Source organism: Chelonoidis abingdonii, chromosome 4 (assembly GCF_003597395.2).
Source record: "Chelonoidis abingdonii isolate Lonesome George chromosome 4, CheloAbing_2.0, whole genome shotgun sequence".
Taxonomy (NCBI): Eukaryota; Metazoa; Chordata; order Testudines; family Testudinidae; genus Chelonoidis; species Chelonoidis abingdonii.
This window is the reverse complement of record NC_133772.1, coordinates 148675873-148696949: the sequence shown is the minus strand read 5'-3', so window position 1 is coordinate 148696949 and position 21077 is coordinate 148675873. Positions and strand designations below refer to the sequence as shown.

Genomic DNA, 21077 nt, shown 5'->3' with positions numbered 1-21077 from the left:
GAAATTAGTTTTTGTAGTGACCCATCCACCCCCAGTCTTTATTTAGGCCAAATTTGATGGTGACCAGTTTGCTAATTAATTCCAGTTCTGCAGTTTCTCACTGGAATCTGTTTTTGAAGTTTTTTTGTTGAAGAATTGCCCCTTTTAAGTCTGTTGTTGAGTGTTCTCCTACTGGTTTTTGAATGTTATAATTCTTGATGTCACATTTGTGTCCATTTATTCTTTTGCGTAGAGACTGTCCAGTTTGGCCAATGTACATGGCAGAGGGGCATTGCTGGCACATGATGGCATATATCATATTGGTAGATGTGCAGCTGAATAAGACTCTGATGGTGTGGCTGATGTGGTCAGGTCCTATGATGAGTGTCCCTTGAACAGATATGCGGACAGAGTTGGCAATGGGGTCTGTTGCAGGGATTGGTTCCTGGGTTAGTGTTTTTATTGTGTGGTGTGTAGTAGGGTGACCAGACAGCAAATGTGAAAAATCAGGACAGGGGGTGGAGGGTAATAGGAGTCTATATAAGAAAAAGACCCAAAAATCCGGACTGTCCCTATAAAATCGGGACATCACATCACCCTAGTGTGTAGTCACCAGCAAATTCTACCTTAATTGAATTGGCTCGTTAGCACTGAACCCCCATTTCGTAAGGCAACTCCCACCTTTTCATATGCTGTGTATTTATACCTGCCTCTGTATTTTCTGAATGCTTTTTAAAACAACTACTTGAACTACTTCACTACAGTAGAACTTCAGGGTTATGAACAACAGGGTTATGAACTGCCCACTCAACAACACACCTCATTTGGAACCAGAAGTATGCAATCAGGCAGCAGAGACCAAAAAAAAAAAAAAAAGATAGCAAATGCTGTCCATTACAATACTGTTAAACATAAACTACTAAAAATAAAGGGAAATTAAAATAAAAATATTTGACAAGGTAAAAAACTATTTCTGTGCTTGTTTCATTTAAATTAAGATGATTAAAAGCAGCATTTTTCTTCTGCATAGTAAAGTTTCAAATCTGTATTAAGTCAATGTTCAGTTGCAAACTCTTGAAAGAACAGTCATAATTTTTTGTTCAAAGAATTACAAACATTTCAGTGTTATGAACAAGCTCCATTCCTGACGTGTTTGTAACTCTGAGATTCTACTGTATTATCCTAAAACTACTGACATTGCAGTGTACTTAGAAATAAGTAGTGATGACAGATAAGTCATGGCAGGCATCAGGCTAACACTATTTAAATGGTTTCTCATTAGTACTTGCCGTTTTTACATCATATGCCTGCCAAATCTGAAATGTTACTGGTCTCTGTTTCAAGGAGGAATTTTTTCCTTAAATTGCATACAATAGAGCAAGGGTTTGAAAAATTCCAATATGTACGTGGGAAGTAATGAGGATTTGGAGTCATTTCTAATGAAGTGTCACATTTGACCCTTAATTTTTATGTATTTACATCAACTGGAGTGCTGTACAAGCGTAAGGATAAAATGTGTCCCAAAATTAGTATAAGCCTGAATGTTCTGAATATGCATGAATTCATATATGTCTAAAGAATATTCTTTCCATTATGATGACATTTGTTATTGTCCTGAAAATTAAAGTATCGATTAAAAAATGGTAGCTCCCTCAATGTAGTTTGCAGATTTCTACAGTTAGCAGCTAGAGTGCTTATTATCATTGCTTGAAAGTATTCTTAACATACAATAACCTCAAATTCTCATACTTACTTGTCATTTTCTGTGGTTTCTTGGCAGTTTTTGAGTTGGTTATTCAAATATTCTTCATGCTTGCTAAGAACTACATATGTTGGTTTCCAGCTACGGCACAAGTTAAAAAGTGTATTAATGATTTTTTTTATTAAATTAAAAGTCATTTCAGAATTAAACACATCAAGAAGATTAATAAAATCAATCTGTTTAACTGGGGCTAATTCATACAAATTATTCATCTTATTATTTGAATCAAGCGAGGATTTTTTCTGTACAGAAAAGTTTTCATCGACAGAAATTTGTTTTCCCAAAGCTTTTACAGCTATCAGTCCAAAAGCATATATGCCTTAGAAAACCTGCCAATGATTACTGTTTGATGAGTCTCACTTCTTAAAGAAAATATAGGGCTACATTCACAAAGAGGATGTAGGCATTGCAATGCTAACTCCTAGAAGCCTGCTACCCAGTGGAATTCACAGCTCTGAGTTAGGCCTCTAGGCTTCCCATACAATGCATAGGGAAAGTTAGGCACCTAAGAAAGGGATTCGCAGAAGCCACCAAGCTGAGTATGGAGTCACTCCTGCCTCGGAGTGAAATGTAGAGGAAAAAGCCAGGGCTTAGGGCCCAGATCTACAGAGTCCATTTATCTAGGCCTTACGTGACTAACAGGCCAGAGGGAGGCACCTTTCTCTGCCCAGGATTCTCAGCCACGAACCCTCTCCTGGAGTTAGGGCTGACCTGGCTTAGATGGAGGATGAAGAGATAGACTACCCCTATTTTAACTAAGTAGCCCAGTGGTTACTGCACTCCCCTGTGATGTGGATAAATCAGGTTCAAATTTCATACATAAAGTTGCATAGCTTCAACAGAAGAGATTTCCACACCAGAATAGCCAAGAGCATGTGGTTAAGGTAATCACCTAGGATGTAGATAACCTGGGCACAAGTCCCTAAACTAAATCAAGCAGAGTGGGGATTCAAACCTGTCTCTTCCACACATTCTAGGTAACAAGGGTATTAACTGCTGGGAATGCTGATACATGCACTCACACATTACGTACTCCCCACCTCCCCATCTGTCTTTTGTGCAGGTTGTACTGGATCAGGTGACATAGGCTGTAATTTGTAAGGTAACTCCCTTTTCTTCATATATCAGTATATTTACACCTGCGTCTGTAATTTTCACTCCATGCATCTGAAGAAGTGGGTTTTTTACCCACTAAAGCTTATGCCCAAATAAATTTAAGGGGATTTAAGTGGCAACTGAACAGTGATTTTGTGAATGCGAGTGGTGCCTAAATGTCGGACAAAGGTGCTTTTGTGAATCTAGCTCCTAGTTACTTTTTCCAAAGAAAAATCAAACCAGACTACTTGTCTGCAACATCCAAAATAGTTCACTGAGCTCCATGTCTTAACAAAAGAAACCTGACTGACAGGACTAGACAATGAAGTTCTCAAGAGCATGGGCTAAACGCATCTTTATAAACTAGCACAAATAAAGTCTATTCATAGAAGGTACAACATGGATGATGCCAGGGATAGGTAATGTCTCAAACCTTGCTAAATCTCAAACATTACCTGAAAGAACAACTTTTATGAGTAAGTAGAGAACTTGATCCATATGCTTACTGAACCTCTGGCTTCTCTTAAGGCTAGAAACAAGGGCATCAACTGTAATGCTGATTTTTGAGATGTGGGCCCTGTCATTTGTTAATGGGACTAAGACCACCAAATTAACATATGGGCACCTTTAATTAGGACTATTTGCATACTTTATTATCCTATCATTAAATTATTTATTGTTATTTATTTCAATATTCTTTTTTTTTACACTGCCCCTAAATCTTCAGTTTTAAATGTGATGCAGAATTTTGTATTGAAAATGTACAACTGCATCGTGAAAGTTCTCAGGGAGGAATCTTGATGTTTTGGAAATCTAGTAGGAAGTTTTTGTGGCTTTTGGCACTTAGAAAGACATAGGGGTTGGTTTGGAATTGTGAGATAAGCGTAACAGTTTGATGTTGCAACTAAAACACTGTGGGCAATTATGTCATCGTAATTAGATTTCAGAGGTAACACCTCAGTGACATAAATAGGGCAGTTCACATCACAAATAGGTACTGATTCACAGTCTGTTTGCAGACAAAAGAAAACAGCATCGCATCAGTTTACATTCCCATAATGAAAATTTTCTTCACAACCAGAAAGTTAGAAACATATTTTTAAATGAAAGTGGATATTCTGCTACACAATTCAGCAGCAGGAGTAGATTCTACAGCTCCAGAACAGCAGAGTGAACTGTTGATAGTCTGTAAAATCACAAATTAATTCTTTTAAAATATTTTGGATGGCTTCATTTTTTCTTGTATTAATCGTTTACTAGTTGTAAAAATATTAGATAAAGGAATATAATCAGTAAATTACAATATATATCAGTAAATCACAATCAGGGGAGGGATAGCTCAGTGGTTTGAGCATTGGCCTGCTAAATTCAGGATTGTGAGTTCAATCCTTGAGGGGGCCACTTAAGATTCTGGGGCAAAATCAGTACTTGGTCCTGCTAGTGAAGCCAGGGGGCTGGACTCAGCTCTGTGAGATAGGTATATCTCCATATATTATCATTAAATAAGATTATTTTATTCTGAATAATATACATATATCAAGATCCCTGCCTCTCTTTCAAAAAACAATAATATTCATCTGTTCAAAGAATCTTCCCAATTTGTATTGTACTGTATTGTTCCTGCTTCTGTTGTAAGATCTTTGGGGCAAGATCCTGTTACTTGGCAGAAACTCACTTATTGTACATTGTCATATATACATATAGCACTATAGAAATAATGTTAAAAATGGAGGATATAACCAAAACCTGAAAAATAGTTGGTTTCATGACTGTTACCAAAACAGTGACTTCAACAATGGCTGATTTAGTGTAATTGCTAGCAAGAAGACAAAAAATGAAAGAACAAAGACCTGACATTTAATTTGCTGAACAGGACTGCAAAAATATTGAATAAGAAATAATATATTCCAGGTCCTGAGAAGATACAACAAGATATAATCAATATTTACCACAGCATTAAAATTGCAAATAAAAAGTGAATGAAAAATGCACTATCCATCCAGACAACTTAATATTACTGTCATAAATGTTTGATACTATTTATGACTAAATATGTAATTACAAATCATTACATGTAGAGACAATTGGGCAAAATGCCACATTAAAAAAGGGCAAAGTTTTTAAACAGCAGAGACTGATAGTGCACACACACACAAAAACCACAGACACACAGGCATTGCTGTGACTTTCCTCAATTCAAAAAACAAAAACACTGCTTTTCTTCTGGAGAAAACAAACTAACATTGAAAAAAAAGAAGAAGTTTTTATTAAATGAAACACAAAATATTTATTATGAAATTCTCTATGCAAGCATATTTATTCCTCAGATATAAAAAAAAAAAAAAAAGACACTGTTCAAAGTGTAGAGTTTGGAATTCTGAAGTAAAACACAGGCATGCAATATTCGAGACACTAGTCTAACAAGTTAGGCTTATCACTTTCCTATCTCCCCTTAAATACTACTATGCTGTTACTATCACTTAGCCTATTACAAAGTTTCAACCAAACCAGTCCAAATGTGCTAAAAATACATTTGATTGTTAGTTAGCTAGCAGGATGTCTTGTCTTCTATGATTTTACTTCCACAAGTTCCTACTATATTGATGCAACACACTGTGACATAGTCATCTTCTCAAACAAAAAATTGGGATAAATATCTGGATTTTCACATTTAAATGCTAGGAGAGAAGGAGGAAGACCAGGATTAGATTCCATCAACCTTGTTTCATCCTCTTCTTTTGGTCATGGTAGGTAGAAAATGGAAAAGTTATCTAAGTTTTTCTAGATCATTTTTCAGTTTTGTCCTTGTATGATTCCAGTTCTTTCCTGTTAATTAGATCAAGATAGATTTCCACAGAGATTATGACAATAGGTATCATCAACCTGTAATCTGTCAAAGCTCTCAGAGACCTCCTTTTCTGTGGACTCCATTGTGTAAAATGAATCCAGTGTTGCGTTCAAAGTCTTCTCATATTCAATGCAAATTTCAATATGCTTATGGTCAGTGCTTCATTTGTTCCAGGACTTTAGGCTCTGCAGTTTATAGTCCCGGTTCCTCTGGGCTTGCCAAGTCAGTTATGAAAGTAAAAAAAAAATTGCTTAAGCCCTGGCACCTCTTTCATTACAAATTAAGCACTGCTTATGGTATTTGTATACAAATGTAGAGACTATCTTCTTGAAAGTTCTTCTGAATGTTATTTACAAGCTAGTATGTTAATCCTCCTTTTTACATCAACCAACCATGAGGATGATCCTGAGGAACTTCCACTCTGTATAGCAGGACTGTAGAGGCCAGAGTGTTTCTACTTTCTCAATTATCTTTAAATACTGTGCTGACCACATTTCAGAAGTTTAGAGGGATTCTAACTGAGCAGATCTCTTATTTCTTTCATTTTATTTTTATTGTCTGAATACATGTCAAAAGCTTCTTTATTATACTTTTCACTGCATTCTTGAATGCCATCTTCAACCATTTAAAACACAATATTCTGCAGTGTTTTTAATACATTATGGATACTATAGCCACTAACAAGTCACTTCTCATGCTCAACCAATCATCCTGAGTTAATGTCAAAGTTTATTCTTTTTTTTAAGGGCCTGAGTCAATGCCCATTGAAGATCAATGAATTTTAAATCAGGTCCTTAGTTCTTCCTTTACTTTTGTCTCTATTTCTGTGTTCAGCAGTGGACCTGAGAATTTACAACCTGTCTGGAGGAATACATTCAAAGTAAAATGTTTCAATAGTTTATTAAAATTGTTCATTGTGTACTATATTAGAGGTGATATTGTTAATATAAAAGACGGCTGCAACGTTCCTGACAAGATCAAGTCTTTTCCTTTCCCTTTTTTTCATGGCATAATCGTTGATCAGTATCCAATGACAGTTAATTCCACCAAGTAGCCACTTCCCTTTCTCCAGTCACCAATGACTCCACTCCTTCCCCTTCCTCTCAAGGCTTTTAGATAGTTCTAGCACTAACTTTTTCTTTCTTAATAGGCATAAGAAAAACTTTGATGTTCTCATCACTTCTCCTTTTACTTACGCTTCTCATTCAAAGTCTGAAATTAAAGTCAATTTTTTCTAGTATCAAAAGTCTTTCAAATATATGTTATACACATTTTTATTCAAATATTTGTATTTAATTATAAAATATTAACAAAAGAAACAAGGTGTTGTGTTTTTTTTTTTATAAAACATCAATTGGGTTACATAGGAGCTAAACCAGGACATTGTACCAGGGAGAAGAAGCACTAGGATGTAAAGGGATAGGATTACAGAATCTTACCCATACTTTATATATGTCAACCACAAATTTTTCTTACTAGATATCCTTATAAAAGATACCTATACTTTTCATTCAGAAAAATTAAGACATCCTAAGGAAGTAGGGAGAAAACTTGGCAGTCAGATATTTGCTTTCTCACCAATTTCTAGATACTCAAACCTGACAATGATCTGCATTCAAAATTCCTATTAACTTAATAGGAAATTCTGCATGCAGATGTCTATGGAATCCAGCCCAATGGACTCATCAAAATTAATCAAATATTTAGCCTGCAGAATTTTGGAAGCTTTCAATCTGAGAGCAACCGAAGCTTGTTTCTGTGGCCATGAAAATAAACTGTTGGTAACCATGAAATACTGACTTTGACCTTCCTACTTACAGCTTATCCAGTAACTTGCACCTTATCCTCCTGCTATGTAGGTTAATTGGTCAATACTAAATACTTGGTGGACTTCAATGAGTTTACTCAATGAGATCCCTCTCATGTCTCTAAGCAGACTCTGTTCCTTCAGAAAAAAGTCTGATTACAATTACACAAGTTTAAATTCAGAATAACAACTTTAAAATCTGTGGAGTAAATGACACCAGAATCTGGCTGTATATATATATGTATGTGTGTATATTTGTATTCAGCTATGTGACAGATTAAAAGACAATAAATATGAGACCAAATAGTTAAATGAGAAGGAATGGTGAGCAAAAGACCCTTTCCCAGAAAGAGAAAGATTCTCCAACTGCAGGCAACTAAATTCGGTATTTAAAAAAAAAAAATATGTAACACCAATAGAACCTGGTTATCAGCAGGCAGGATTGAACCTAGATCTCTGGAGCTTAGTGCAGGAGCTTCTACTGCATGAGCTAAATGCTTACCATTTAAAACACTGCTTTGGAAACCGAGCCGTCTAGCTCTGTAAAGATCTGATGGCTATGGAGGGAGTTAATCAAGTTTTAGGCTAGAATAACGTTCCTTCCCATATAAAAATGTCTTCTACAGTAAGAGACTATTTAAAATAACTAAGGAAACTGGCATAAAGATCCCCAAAAATATGTCTGAACTCTCTTATCCCAGTAAACTATCCATGGCTCAGACACATGTAAAATTAAGACAATGATGTTCACAGGTTACCTAACTGACTGAATAAATGGGAAAGCTGCAAAGATGGCATCTGTGAACTCTGCAGATGATTACTGATTCCAATAAAGCCCTAATAAATATATCCGACAGAAAACTTCCCACGTCATTTATGTTTCTCTGTTTTATTTTACCACTGCTACATGATGGACCAATTATATTTTACATCTTAAAAATAAGTTCAGGAAAAAACTACAGACAAAAAACTATCTATTTTTCTATTATGCACTCTGTACCAAAGAGACTGATCAAGCACATGTATTTGATTCTTTTAATACCTATTCTCCATGCTTTCTCACACACACACTTTTAAACTAGTGTTTGGTAAAGCTTCTTGCTGCATTAGACCCAATGACTCATCTAACCCTATGGTCCTATGATACAACCAGCTGAAATTAAAATCTTTAGCTTATATCATACTTACACATTGCAATTGTCCTTACTATTCTTGTTATGCTTGTGCAAATAAACAATTGCATCATTACTGCTGTTTATATTCTCATGTAATCTACAGATTTCATTCTTCCTTTCCACAATACTTGCAGTATGTACTGAAATAAAGAATATGTTTATTTTATTTACTATATATCACCCACAACAGATACAAAATAATAGACTGGATTTACATAGTACTAAGATCTGGCCTTGTGCGGTATCTGGAGTACTCTGAGATTTGTCTCTCTCCACTTCAAATGTGCATGTGCCCCTGCACCCTCATCAAAGATTTTCGGTAGCACAGACAGCTCTTTTGGCTCGCACATGCAGCCTACACATCCTTCTGCCTCCTGCCAAGAATATATAGGATTGAACAGGTGAACTGCCTTCAGTTGCTTCTCTACCACAAAGTCCTCAAAGAAAACTCTAAAGCAGAGATGAAGGAGGACGGTTAGTAGAGCACCCTTAGGGGGACACACCTCTAAGAACTCCAGTTATTACAAGGTGAGTAACCTCTCCTTCTTCAAGTAGTGTCCCTATGAGTGCTAAACTGCAAGTGACTCCCAAGCAATATCCCCACAGGGAGGAAGGAACTTTGGCACAGAATCTAATACTGAAGTCAGAGCTGTAGCATTTGATTTAGATGCATGATCCAAAGCATAGTGTCTAGGGAAAGTATGTATTGAGATCCATGTTGCAGCTCTGCAAATTTCAGAGACTGGAATACGCTTGAGTAGTGCCAAAGAAGTAGACTGAGGCCTTGCAGAATGGGCTAATACTTTAGAAGGAGGTTGAATATTGACAGACTCCTAACATGAGATAATAGATCCCGAAATCCACCTTGAGAGTTTTGCGGTAAAGACTGTCAGCATTTTGGATCTGTCTGCAATTGAAACAGTTTGGAAAACTTTCTGAATGGTTTGACTCTGTCTAGACAGAAGGCTAAAACTCTTCTGACATCCAAGGTATGGAAGGCAATCTCCTGCCCAGTCTGATGTGGTTTCAGGGGGGAAAAAAGAGATATGAATCGTCTGGATAATACGAAACTTGGAGAACACTTAGAAGCTTAGGATGAGGTTATAATGAAACCTTTTCCTTGATGAACACAGTAAATGGGGGATCTGCCATTAAAGCCCCCAGTGCTCTGACACTAAAAGCCAAAAAGTGATGGCCACCAAGAAATCTGTTTCTATGAATAGGTGCAGCAACAAACACATAATTAATGGCTCAAAAGGATGTTTCACATGGCAATTAAGAACAAAGTTTAAGTCACATATTGGACTAAAAAGATGTATTAGCCCTCTAAGGAATCTTGACATCGTAGGGTGAGCAAAAAAACAAAAAGTCTTCAATAGATGAATGAATGACTGTTATAGCCACAAAGTGAACCCTGAAGGAATTCATAGTAAGACCTGAATTTTTTATTTCAATAGATAGTGTAGGATGGTGGGAAGAGCAGTACAAACGAGAAATTTGTCAATGGGTACATGTCCTCACTTCTGAAGGTAACCATGTCACGTAGATGCTCTTCTGCTGTTTAACAACATCTGTTACACATTTGCTGAAGGGAAGTCTCTATCCCCGAGAACCATCTAGGAGCCATGCCTTGAATTGCACAACTTCCAGACGGGAGTGAAGTGTCTGACCAGCATACTGAGACAAAAGATGGCAACTGACTGGAAGTTTCATCAGTGGATGACTAGCAAGTCGAATGAGAAAAGGATACCAAACTTGTCTCGGCCAAGTTGGTGCAATTAAAATGACCTTCACCTTGACCTACTTCATCTTGTACAGTACTTTCAAGAGTAACAATGCTGGTGAGTATGTGTAAAGAAGACCCCTTTCCCATGAAATGATGAAGGCAACCTCTAGTGACTGAAGGTCTAGTTCCCCTCTAGAGAAAAACTGCTTGAACTTTGTGTTGATGGTGGAGGCAAAGAGGCTCGCTTCTGGAAAACCCTATGCTAGAAACATGTTGCTGAGGATCCATGAATCTAACTCCCATTCACTAGGATCTACATCTGTTAAGGTTGACAGCTGTGGGGCTTTGTGCACTGAGGAAGTAGGAAGCTGAGATAACAATCTGGTTGGCTACACACCAATTTCAGAGTTTTACTGATTCACCACAAAGCAAGGGGGAGCAAGTACCATCCTGGTGATTGATGTAGAACATACAGCCAATGTTGTCTGTCATGACCTTGACAGACTTGGCTCTGATCAGTGGAAAGAAATGAATGCAAGCACTGCAGACTGCTCTCAATTCTAAAAGATTGATGTAAGATGACACTCTTGGGAAGTCCATTGACGCGGATGATGTGAGACACTAGATGTTCTGTTCATCCCACCAGTTAAGTCCAGAACCCAAAAGGGAACAGATCTGTGCTTGTCCTTGTGCTTGTTCAGTTTATAATTGTCCTCAGCCATCCCTGGAAGCACTAAAGATGGAATCTGGCATATTGGGCTATGAAGGTACAAGCTGCCATATGACCAATAGTTGGAAACAATTTCTTGCTGAGGTTTGAGGATTTAGCTGAATCCTTGAAATTAGATTTTATTTTTAGGGATGCAAACCTGTTCTTAGGTCCCTGGCTGTCATGCCATCCAAAGAAGCTCCTGTGAAATCTATCCACTCTGCTGGTGTCAAAGTGGACTTTTTGAGATTGAGTTGTAAGCCTAAACTGTGGAACAGAGACCTTGTAATTTTACTGCCAATAGAACCTCTAGTTAAGATCAATCCATGAGTAGACAGTCATCAAGATAAGGGAAGACAATTATCCTAAATCGACATAAGTGGACAGCTATGACTGCCATGATCTTTGAGAATACCCTTGAGGCAGAGGAGAGGTCAGAAGGAAGCACCTGGTACTGAAAGTAATCATGATTTACTGTAAAATGAAGAAACCTCTGTGAGAGAGGTGAATTGTGATATGACAAAACACATCTTGGAGGCGGAGAGTTGCAAAGCAAACTCTGGAATCCAATGAAGGAATTATAGCTTTAAGAGTCACTATTCTGAATTTCTGCTGTTTTACATAAATGCTTAAATGTCTGAGATCTAATATTAGTCTCCATCACCCATTCTTTTTGGGGACCAAGAATACTTGGAAAAGAAACCCTTTCCCCTGTGCTAGACTGGCACTGGTTCTACAGTCCCTGAGTATGAAGAGACGTGACTTCCTGTTTCAGCAATTGATCATGAGATGGCTCCCTGAAAAGGGATGGGTAAGGAGAGTGGGAGGGAGGGAAAATGGATTGAATAATCAGTTATGACCTCCATAACCCATTTTTTGGTTATTATTCTCTCCCAGGCAGGTTGGAAATGGAAAATACAGTATCCACAGGGGGGAAGGAAGATGGACAGTGCAGCAGTAGATTCTTGTGGAGCGGATGGTCTGGACTCTAGACTGGCATTTGGAGTGGATGGCTGGGATGAAGTATCTGTGGCCAGTGGTGAGCTGGAGCCAGTTCCCACAGGTTCCCAAGAACCAGTTGCTAAAATTAGACCTCCGTGGAGAACCGGTTGTTAAAGGGCCAGGGAGTGGGCAAAGAACTCCAGTCCGTGGGCCGGACCATCCTGTTGCTCCCAGGATTCCTAGCTGAGGAGGCTAAGGCTCCCCCGGCCCTTCCCCCGCTTCCCCCTAGCTGCAGCATGGCCAGCAGCTGGCATCAGCTGGGCAGATCAGCTGAGCTCCGGAGTCGTTCTGCTGCTTTGAGCTGCCGGCAAGGTAAAGGGGGAGGGGGCTGCAAGCTCTACGGCTGCTGGGGGGGGCAAGTGGGGCAATTTGCCCCAGGCCCTGCAGGGGCCCCCGGCCCCACAAGTATGTCTCCCTCTGCCCCAGCCCCTCCCCGCTCCCCCCCTTAAATCAGAACTTTTTATAGGGAACAGGTTGTTAAGATTTTGGCAGCTCATCACCATCTGTGGCAAATGTTGATTTCCTTTTTGAGTACCTAGGCCTCTTTGGCAGCGGGTTCAGAGGGCCTATGGAAACTATAGAAGAGAACTGGGTGAGATCGCTGTGCTGTTTGACACCTGCTAAATTTTATTTTATTTTCAGGTGTATAAAACCTGAGGGATCCAAGTGTGGCCCTCAAATCCTTCAAAGTGCAAAGCAAGTGAACCACAGACAATGAAAACAACACGTGGCCATCAAAGGGAAGGTCTACAGTAGTACTCTGTACCTCCATAAGGACGCTGGATAAATGGAGCCAAGATACTCATTGCATCACAATTGCAGTGGAAATGGAACAGGTTGCAGTATCGGCTGCATCAAAGGAGGCCTGTAATGATGTCCTCACTAAGGGCTGACCTTCATTTATGATGGCCTTAAATTGTTCATGGTGTTCCTCTAATCAATAAAGATGTTGAATTTACTGTAATTCAGACAGCAATATTTTTACATGAGTGCTTGGTGGTTTGCTATTCTGAAATACAATGTTGCAGAGCAGTAACTCTTGTGTTCAAAAAGACTGAGTCATTTTGGTCCTGTGCTCATTTACTGTTTCCACCATCAGGGAATTGGGTTCTGACTGTGAAAATAAAATCGCCAAGTCCTTGGCCAGAACATAATATTTTTTGTCAGCAGATTTTTTTGCAGCCTCTGGTAAAGTCTCATTTACAGGGAGAATCACACAGCAGTAGCTAAAGTATGTAAAATGTTCAGGAGTTTATGATGAGAGTCCTGCCTCTTCCAGAGGGATCTGAAACTTATCAGTGATGTGCTTCATCACCTCTTGGATTTGTCTAAGGTCACCTTCATTCGAAACACAGACATTTACGGTCTCAGTGTGGAGTTGGTATCCCAGAAGACCTCAATTCAGAGAGCTGTCTTGTACCAGTAAGTAATGGAGACTCCAGCTCCTTCAACACCACAGGATCTTTTGAATACCTAAACTCCTGTGGTGCCAATGGTACACAAGCAGGAGCTGAATATGATCCCGTGGAGGCTGACTTCAGTACTGAGGTAGGTACCTGTCTGCAGTGTGTCAGTATTATGGACAACAAATGCTTCCATCCAGACTCAAATTCAAGCAATGCCTATGCAGAAGTTGGCAGCACAACATAGATACTGAGGTGTCTGATAGTGCAGACTACTTTGAAGTAGAGTTCATACTAATATGGGGATGAGCAACCAAAGCAGAAGAGGTCTTCGGTACTGAATCTTGTTTGGTAGGGGCATGGCTCTTAGAAGTAGCCTTAGATGTCTTCCCAGTAGAGGAATAGTTCAGAGCTTCAGTATTACTCCATTTGGGACCTGAGGTGTCTGGAGCCTTGTTCAGAGTTGGTGACCAAGATTTCTTAGAAGGAGATCTAACATTCCAGCTCCTCTTGTCAGTATCCACGTATGTATGTGGGGCTCTTTGTACTGTGGCACAGACGACACTGCATCCTTCAAGGCTTTTGGTGACCAAGACCCAGAAGAGCATGGGGTACCAGCCATGGTGTCCATTGAGGCTCTCAGTGACCAGGATCCAGAGGTGGACATGACACTAAATGTGCTTGAAGGCTGGTGTATAAGGGGGTTCTCAGAAGCTGATCATAGGGCTTGCTCCATCATCAAGAGCTTCAACTTTATCTTCCTGCTTTTACAAGATCTCCTCTTGAATACATCTAACAAGTATACGTGTGTCCAAACACCGGAGACAGCAGGAACATCCATCACTCACAAGGAGAGCCTCCCAGCAGGAAAGACAATGTTTAAAGACCAGGTAACCCAGGACACCCCAGATAATAAAAAGTTCAGAACAACCCCTCAAATGAGGAAAGAGCAAACAAAGAGAAAAAACAGCAACAACCTACCATCTATAGTAACTAAAACTAAGCTAAACTAAACAAAACCATCTATCCAAACTGTGCTATGGTAAAACTGAAGTGGGTACACAAGATGTTCCATCTCAGGCTGAAGGTGGTTCCAAAGGAACAGAGGGCGATTTGCCCATGCAGACCTATACATCCTAGGTACAGCGCACAAGTATGTGTAGGACTTATGCACAGGTTGAATGGGCACTGCTACCAAAAATTTCCTATGAAAGGCACAAGAGCACATGCATGCCTGAAATGGAGCACCCATAGGAACACTACTCAGAGAAGAAACAGTATGTTATACTAACTGACATTACCAACAATTACAAGGAAGTATTTGAGGTTAGGCTGATCTAGCAAAAAATTATATTTCATTCACACTGGTCCCCACATAGATTACAGTGCCACAGAATGCTTCTGGAGATGTGAGTCTCCCAGAGTTACACTGGCTTACATGTTTTGGGAATGTCCCAGGATACAATCCTTTTGACTAGAAGTAGACAGGAGAATTAATATGATAATGGATATATCCTTAAAAATTACGTCCCAAAACTGTATTTTGGAATATATTCCATCATCTTGGAAACTCTCCAAGTTGATTCTCTAGAGGAGTGCATCGAGCCAAATGACTCATGTTGCTTAGATGGAAGAGCAACTGCCTTCAGAGACAGAAGCTTGGCACCCAGACATGGCTGACCTGGCAGCTAAAGATCGGGTAAAGTCTTGAAGAAGAGAGATATCAGACAAATCTGAAAAGATTTGGTCTAACCTTTTAGAAACTTTTGATTAATTCCTAGTGGGTGGAACCTAAAATGTTGCTCTTCTTCTCCTCTTCCTTCCTTACCTTTCCCCCCTTTCCCATTTTTTTACTTTTTCTGTTCTTCCCCTATTTGGGGAAGGACCAATAAAATATAAACTGAGGTTTTGCAGGCTGCAGTATTTCTGCATGTTATATTCACAAGATTTAATTATAAAATCAGCTCTTTGGGTAGGAATCATCTTAGCACAATCAGGCCCCAACCCTGATAGTGGTATCCTGGTGCTACTGTAATATGAATAAGAAATTCCCATTATTCTGTGGTTACATAAATTGGCAGAGAATTTAAATGAATTACATCAACTTAAAATCTAGTCAGTTTTTAAAAGTAACTAAAAAGTAGTTTCACATATTACAGCTCCCTCTGAATCCTCATGTCAGTATTTATGGGTTTCCATTCACATTTCTCTCTCTTTTAAAATGCTTTTCTTTCCCCTGTTTCTGTGTGAATGACCCACACAAACAGGGGAACGTGATTCTCTCTTTGTACAGGGGAAACGGTGACATTGTCTATAAAGAATAACAAATGAACAAAGCAAAACAAACAAAAAACAGAGAAAAATATTAGTAAAATATTTTACTCTAATCTGTTAGTTATAGTAGCCTTAAGTGTTTCTTGTAACAGTAAGTAAATTTATGCTCAGCAAAAGTGTGACATTTAAGTTGAGGTGCAGATTTAAGTTGCTGTCACATAATTCATAGTATAGCAAAACCTATCCCAAGGGACTGACAAAAACAAGTTGCTTAATGGGGGTGGCCTCCGAATAAAGGTGCAGGAAAATTGTACTCTTCAGCTGACGTCAACTGATGTAGCTCCACTGAGAGCAAAGGAGCTATATCAATTTACTTCAGTGGAGGATCTGCCCTTATATGCATTAGGGGTTCTTTAAAAAAGTCTTCTAAGACATGAGGAAGGTCTTTAAGAGAGGTTTCACGTAGTTATAATATTTCCATTGTTTTACTTTTGTCTATTCTAACTATCATTTTAATCTGTATTGCTCTGACCTTTGGCAAAATACAGTTTTTTGCACAATTTACTAATAAAGATAGCTATGGAGAAATAACTTGATGTATTTGTAGATAGACTGGATAAATGATTACATATTGCAGTGAATAGGCTATTTTCTGCAGCTGAGGCTGGGGCTTGCAAGGAGTCTAAAAATTCTGATCGCCGAAAGGGTCGAAAATAAATGGAGAGAGCCATTATGAATTAAAGTGTCACAGGATATCATATCAAGAATCTTAGGCTTTTCTTTGAAAAAATAACATTCTCTTAATAGTCTCTTCTCTGAGAAACACTGGACAAAAATCCTGGAACAGGATCTTTCCATTCTTCGCAATAGGCCATGCACTCAGAGCTCCTTAAGCCTTGGAGCCCGTGAGCTGTGTGCATAAGCATTATCAACATGTCCATATAAAGTGGAAAGGCCTAAGTTCGGGAAGATTCAAAATTTCTTACAGCACACTTGAGCTCAGCAACACCAGCTGACCAGGGAGCCTGCCACTAAGCAAAGCAGCAACAGAGTCCCAACAGTTAAGAGGCTTGAGCTGAGTGGTGAATACTTTAATTTTTATGTAACGTTGTCAGAGCAATGAGTTGGAACAGAATATGAAAATACTAATTTGTGCTGTTCCTAAATCCATCTGAACCTCAGCCTATTAAACTAGAGTGACTGTTTGGGTGGGGTGGGGGGCAAAGTAATTTTACTTGTTGTCAGAGCTGACCTATGATTTTGCAGAATTACTTGCAAGCAAGTGGCTTCATACTACTAGAAATGAGGCAGAGGGAAATCAATTATAAATTGCTATCCAATCAGATGATATTTGCAAATAGGCCAGCTGTACAATTGTGTTGATTGGGGAAGCTGGGTACAGGAAGGAGGAGATGCATAATTTGCTAAGAGTACTTAAGGAAGTCTGAGTGAGAAGCCAGCAACAGAGTAAATCCACACAAAAAGGGAATTTACTTGAAGAACAAGTTAGGTACTGAGTGGGAAGCTCGGATACTGATTAAAAGACAGGAATTAATAAATACAGAATATTCAAACATTCTGTAATAATGAGTATGCAAATAGGAGAGCATTTGGAGGCACAAGAAGCCTTGATGCTGCCATGTTTCCATAATAAGCATCCTAATGTAAACCAAATAATTCCTATAAAAATGGCTAGTTGAGGATCCAAATCAGATCAACATGGGACATGTGCAATATTCCTTTTTATAAATAAGGGCTTTGAAATTTATCATGTAAGCCCTCATTTTAATGTGATAAGCATAGATGCTTGTACATTTTGTATTGTGTTGTTCATTTCCTATACTTTCATGCAGGATTTTACATTTATTAGTACCAAATCACATTTTGTTACCTGCAGTCCTTGCTGCTCTAGAGTACTGGGTCATAAACAGGTGTCAGGCAGTCACAACCCTCTGCTCTTCACAAATTACTAAAGGGAGGGGGTCTTGGCTAGATCGGAAAGCAGTCTTGGGGAGGACCTAGTATGGATGTTTGAGAACAACTGCTCTAGTACTTCAGATCACTTGCAGTTTGGTTCTGTTTTTTACAGTGTTTATTACATCTCCAAATTTGATCCTAGTTGAACTCACACCAAAGAAACATCTGACACAGAAAGTGAGGGTAGAAGGAACAGGAAGGCAGAGACACAAACACGGCAAGAACTAGAGCTGGGGGAGAAACAATTTTCCTGTTCCAAAAAATATTCTGAGATTTCAAAAATGTTCCCATTCCACATCAGGATGAACTTTTTTTAAAAGGAAGAAAGAGCTACCCTGATCCCAATGCAGATATGTTTAGGGGTGTGGGGAAGGGACACACACACACACCCTCTCATATCCCACGTGAGCACCCTAACCAGGTGATTGGCTGTTCCAGGGTAAGTATCTCTCTCTCTGGGTTTGACCAGAAATTCCATTTTGGAGAAACATTCTTGACAAAAGTTATGTCTGAACTGATAGATATCAAAAGTTTTGATTTTGACAAAACAGCATTTTCCAAACGACCAAAAAAAAAAAACAAAATCAAAAATTCTCTCTCCAGCTCTACAAAAAGGCTGAAGAAAACAAGGAATGCAGGTAGGGGAGATGTTAAAAGTTGAGTGGAAGGAGTGCCAGCCAGATGTGAGGAGCTACAGCTATGTGCCAGCCAACAGGGCAGGGGCAGGTGCTTGAGCAGCATGCCACTGGCTGTACAGAAGAAACTGAGCACCACCAGATAACAGTGAAAGGAGAAAGCAAAGGCTACTGGAGGAGTAAGAATAAGAATAGCTGCAGGCAACTTTCATTATTAATTCATCCACTCTTTGAACTCAAAACAGCTCTGATGTACTAGGACTAATGGGTTAAATGCAATGCGTTCAAATATCTGAAAAAAGTCTAATAGAATCATAGACTTTAAGGTCAGAAGGGACCATTATGATCATCTAGTCTGACCTCCTGCACAACACAGGCCACAGAATCTCACCCACCCACTCCTGTATCAAACCAATGTCTGAGCCACTGAAGTCTTCAAATCATGATTTAAAGACTTCAAGATGGAGAGAATCTTCCAGCAAGTGACCTGTGCCCCATGCTGCAGAGGAAAGCGAAACACTCCCAGGGCCTCTGTCAATCTGCCCTGGAGAAAAATTCCTTCCAGACCCCAAGACTCACCAGCCAGACACCCAGGAAAGAATTCTCTGTGGTAACTCAGATCTCACCTCATCTATCATTCCATCACAGGCCAAATGTAAGAATACTCACAATTTATCTGGTGCTTCACATGTTCCTTAGCATAAGAAGTTTGTTCAAGCTGGAAAACTGAAATAAAAATATTCATGTTTTATTTACTATCATTTTCTAAACAGAAATGGAGTGATTAAACAATTAACATTTCACAACGCAACTTGATCTTTTTTAACATTATATCTTAACAAGAGCTACCTATAATCATTATCTCCCTCTACTAACAGCCCAGTTATTAACTAACTCCTAGCACCAACCTCCAACAAAACCCCATACATAACAGAATAAAATAGAGACAAAAATAAAAACTGATTACTTAAATACAGAATGATGGTTTAAAGTTGAAATCTTCATTATAAATTAGTCCTTACATAAAATATTACTTAATTCCAGAACTCTCAATATAATATATAGTGACCTACCAAGCTCTAGCAGAAGTTTGTCTAAGTTGCTTAAGAGAGTGTCATTCATTGTGTAGACTATAGCAAAAGAAAAGAGTAATACAAGGTTTACAGAAAGAAATTCAAAAGCTCATATTAATAGAATAAACAAGAGAAAATTACAAGAAAAGAAGAGATATTTAAGATAAAAAGAAAATGAATATTTTAAACACTGTAAATAAATTGTCTGACCAGTTTTGATAGAACTCTCACATGTACTTCATTCCAGTGGTAATGGGCTCCATTATGACTCTGCGCCACATTGAGGAGAGAAGGAAATGCACCACCTGAGCAAAGCTGTCTGGAGGAATTATACCTCTGAAACACGTTTACTTTCAGAGGCCTAGGGCAGTGCAAGGAATAGTGCCCACTGTTAAACCTGCACAAAAGGCGCAGCCACTGTTCCCCCCAGTTTAGCCAGTTTGTCAAAGGCCATCCTAACAGGGAAGAGGCTATTCCCTGCTCTGTACACACCTCCCGGAGTAGCTGTAGCTTAGTTAAGGCCCCAGTTAGCAGGATAAGCAGTAATAAAAACACCATATACTTGCAATGTATGCTTAGGAAATGGCATAATGGATCAGACCAACAGTACGTTTATGTAGCACCTAGCACGACCGGGGTCTCTAGGCACCACCATAATACTAATAATAAATATGAATAGTGTAGCCCTATATACTAACTACTAGCACAGTACAATATTAGATGCTTTAGATAAAGGTGAAAAATACCTATATCAGATAGCATGGCTATGGGACAAGTTTTTTCTTCATCTCTAGCAGTTAGTGGTTGGTTTATGACCTGAAGCATGAGGAATAACATCCCTTACAAATATTTATCCTAGCTAGAGTAACTATGGATAGTCCTCATAGTATTCATATGATGCTCTATTCTTTAAAATCCTACTACAATATTTGCCTCAGTAATATCTTGCAGTAGTGAGTTCCACAGATTGTTATGTGTTGTGAAAAGTATTTATTTTTATCAGTGTTAGCTTTGCTGCCTTTAAATTTCATTGGAACTCCTCTTGTGTGCTATAGGAGATGGTAGCATCACCTACTCTATGCTGTTAATTATTGACTCTTTTACATCTTCTGTTGTACATCGCTCTAAATGTAGTAGATCTAATCTTTTTTCAATTTCTTTTCATATGTCTAATAACTTTTGTTGCCATTCTCCAACCCTTTTCTACTTATTTCATATACTTTCTGAGATAAGACTGAACACAGTATTCAAAGTAAGGGCCATGCATCTATTTATGTAACTGCATTATGCTTTCAGTATTATTCTCTGTCTCCTTCTTAATCCAACCTAGAATCCTGTGGGGATTTTTTCTATCACCACTATGCCTTAAACAAATGTTTTCACTGAGCTGTCAATAGTGACATATAGGTCCTTTTGTTGACAGATTACAATTAATTACAGTTAATGATAGTCATAATATTCATATGACTATTCATAATTACAGTTAATGTGGCAGAGCAACCATTACTATGGGATACCTTGACTGATGAACTTCCCAACTTTTAATGTTTATATTTCCAAATGGAGTATTTCATTAACAAAGGTTTTCTTTGCATTCATGTGCAATTTCTTC

The 21077-nt window shown here is 38.7% G+C and overlaps 1 protein-coding gene across 1 annotated transcript in view; it reads right to left on the bottom strand.

The window, feature by feature from the left end:
* The window catches only part of C4H14orf39 (chromosome 4 C14orf39 homolog), a 54058-nt gene extending 33473 nt beyond the window's left edge, over positions 1–20585 (bottom strand). Inside the window, exons 1-5 of the mRNA XM_075064661.1 lie at positions 20570–20585; positions 19466–19522; positions 19062–19118; positions 8680–8806; positions 1733–1822 (exon numbers count right to left, since the gene is read on the bottom strand). Of these exons, the coding sequence (XP_074920762.1) occupies positions 1733–1822; positions 8680–8806; positions 19062–19118; positions 19466–19522; positions 20570–20585 (347 nt within the window). The remainder of the gene's footprint in view (positions 1–1732; positions 1823–8679; positions 8807–19061; positions 19119–19465; positions 19523–20569) is intronic.
* Positions 20586–21077: the final 492 nt, after the last annotated feature.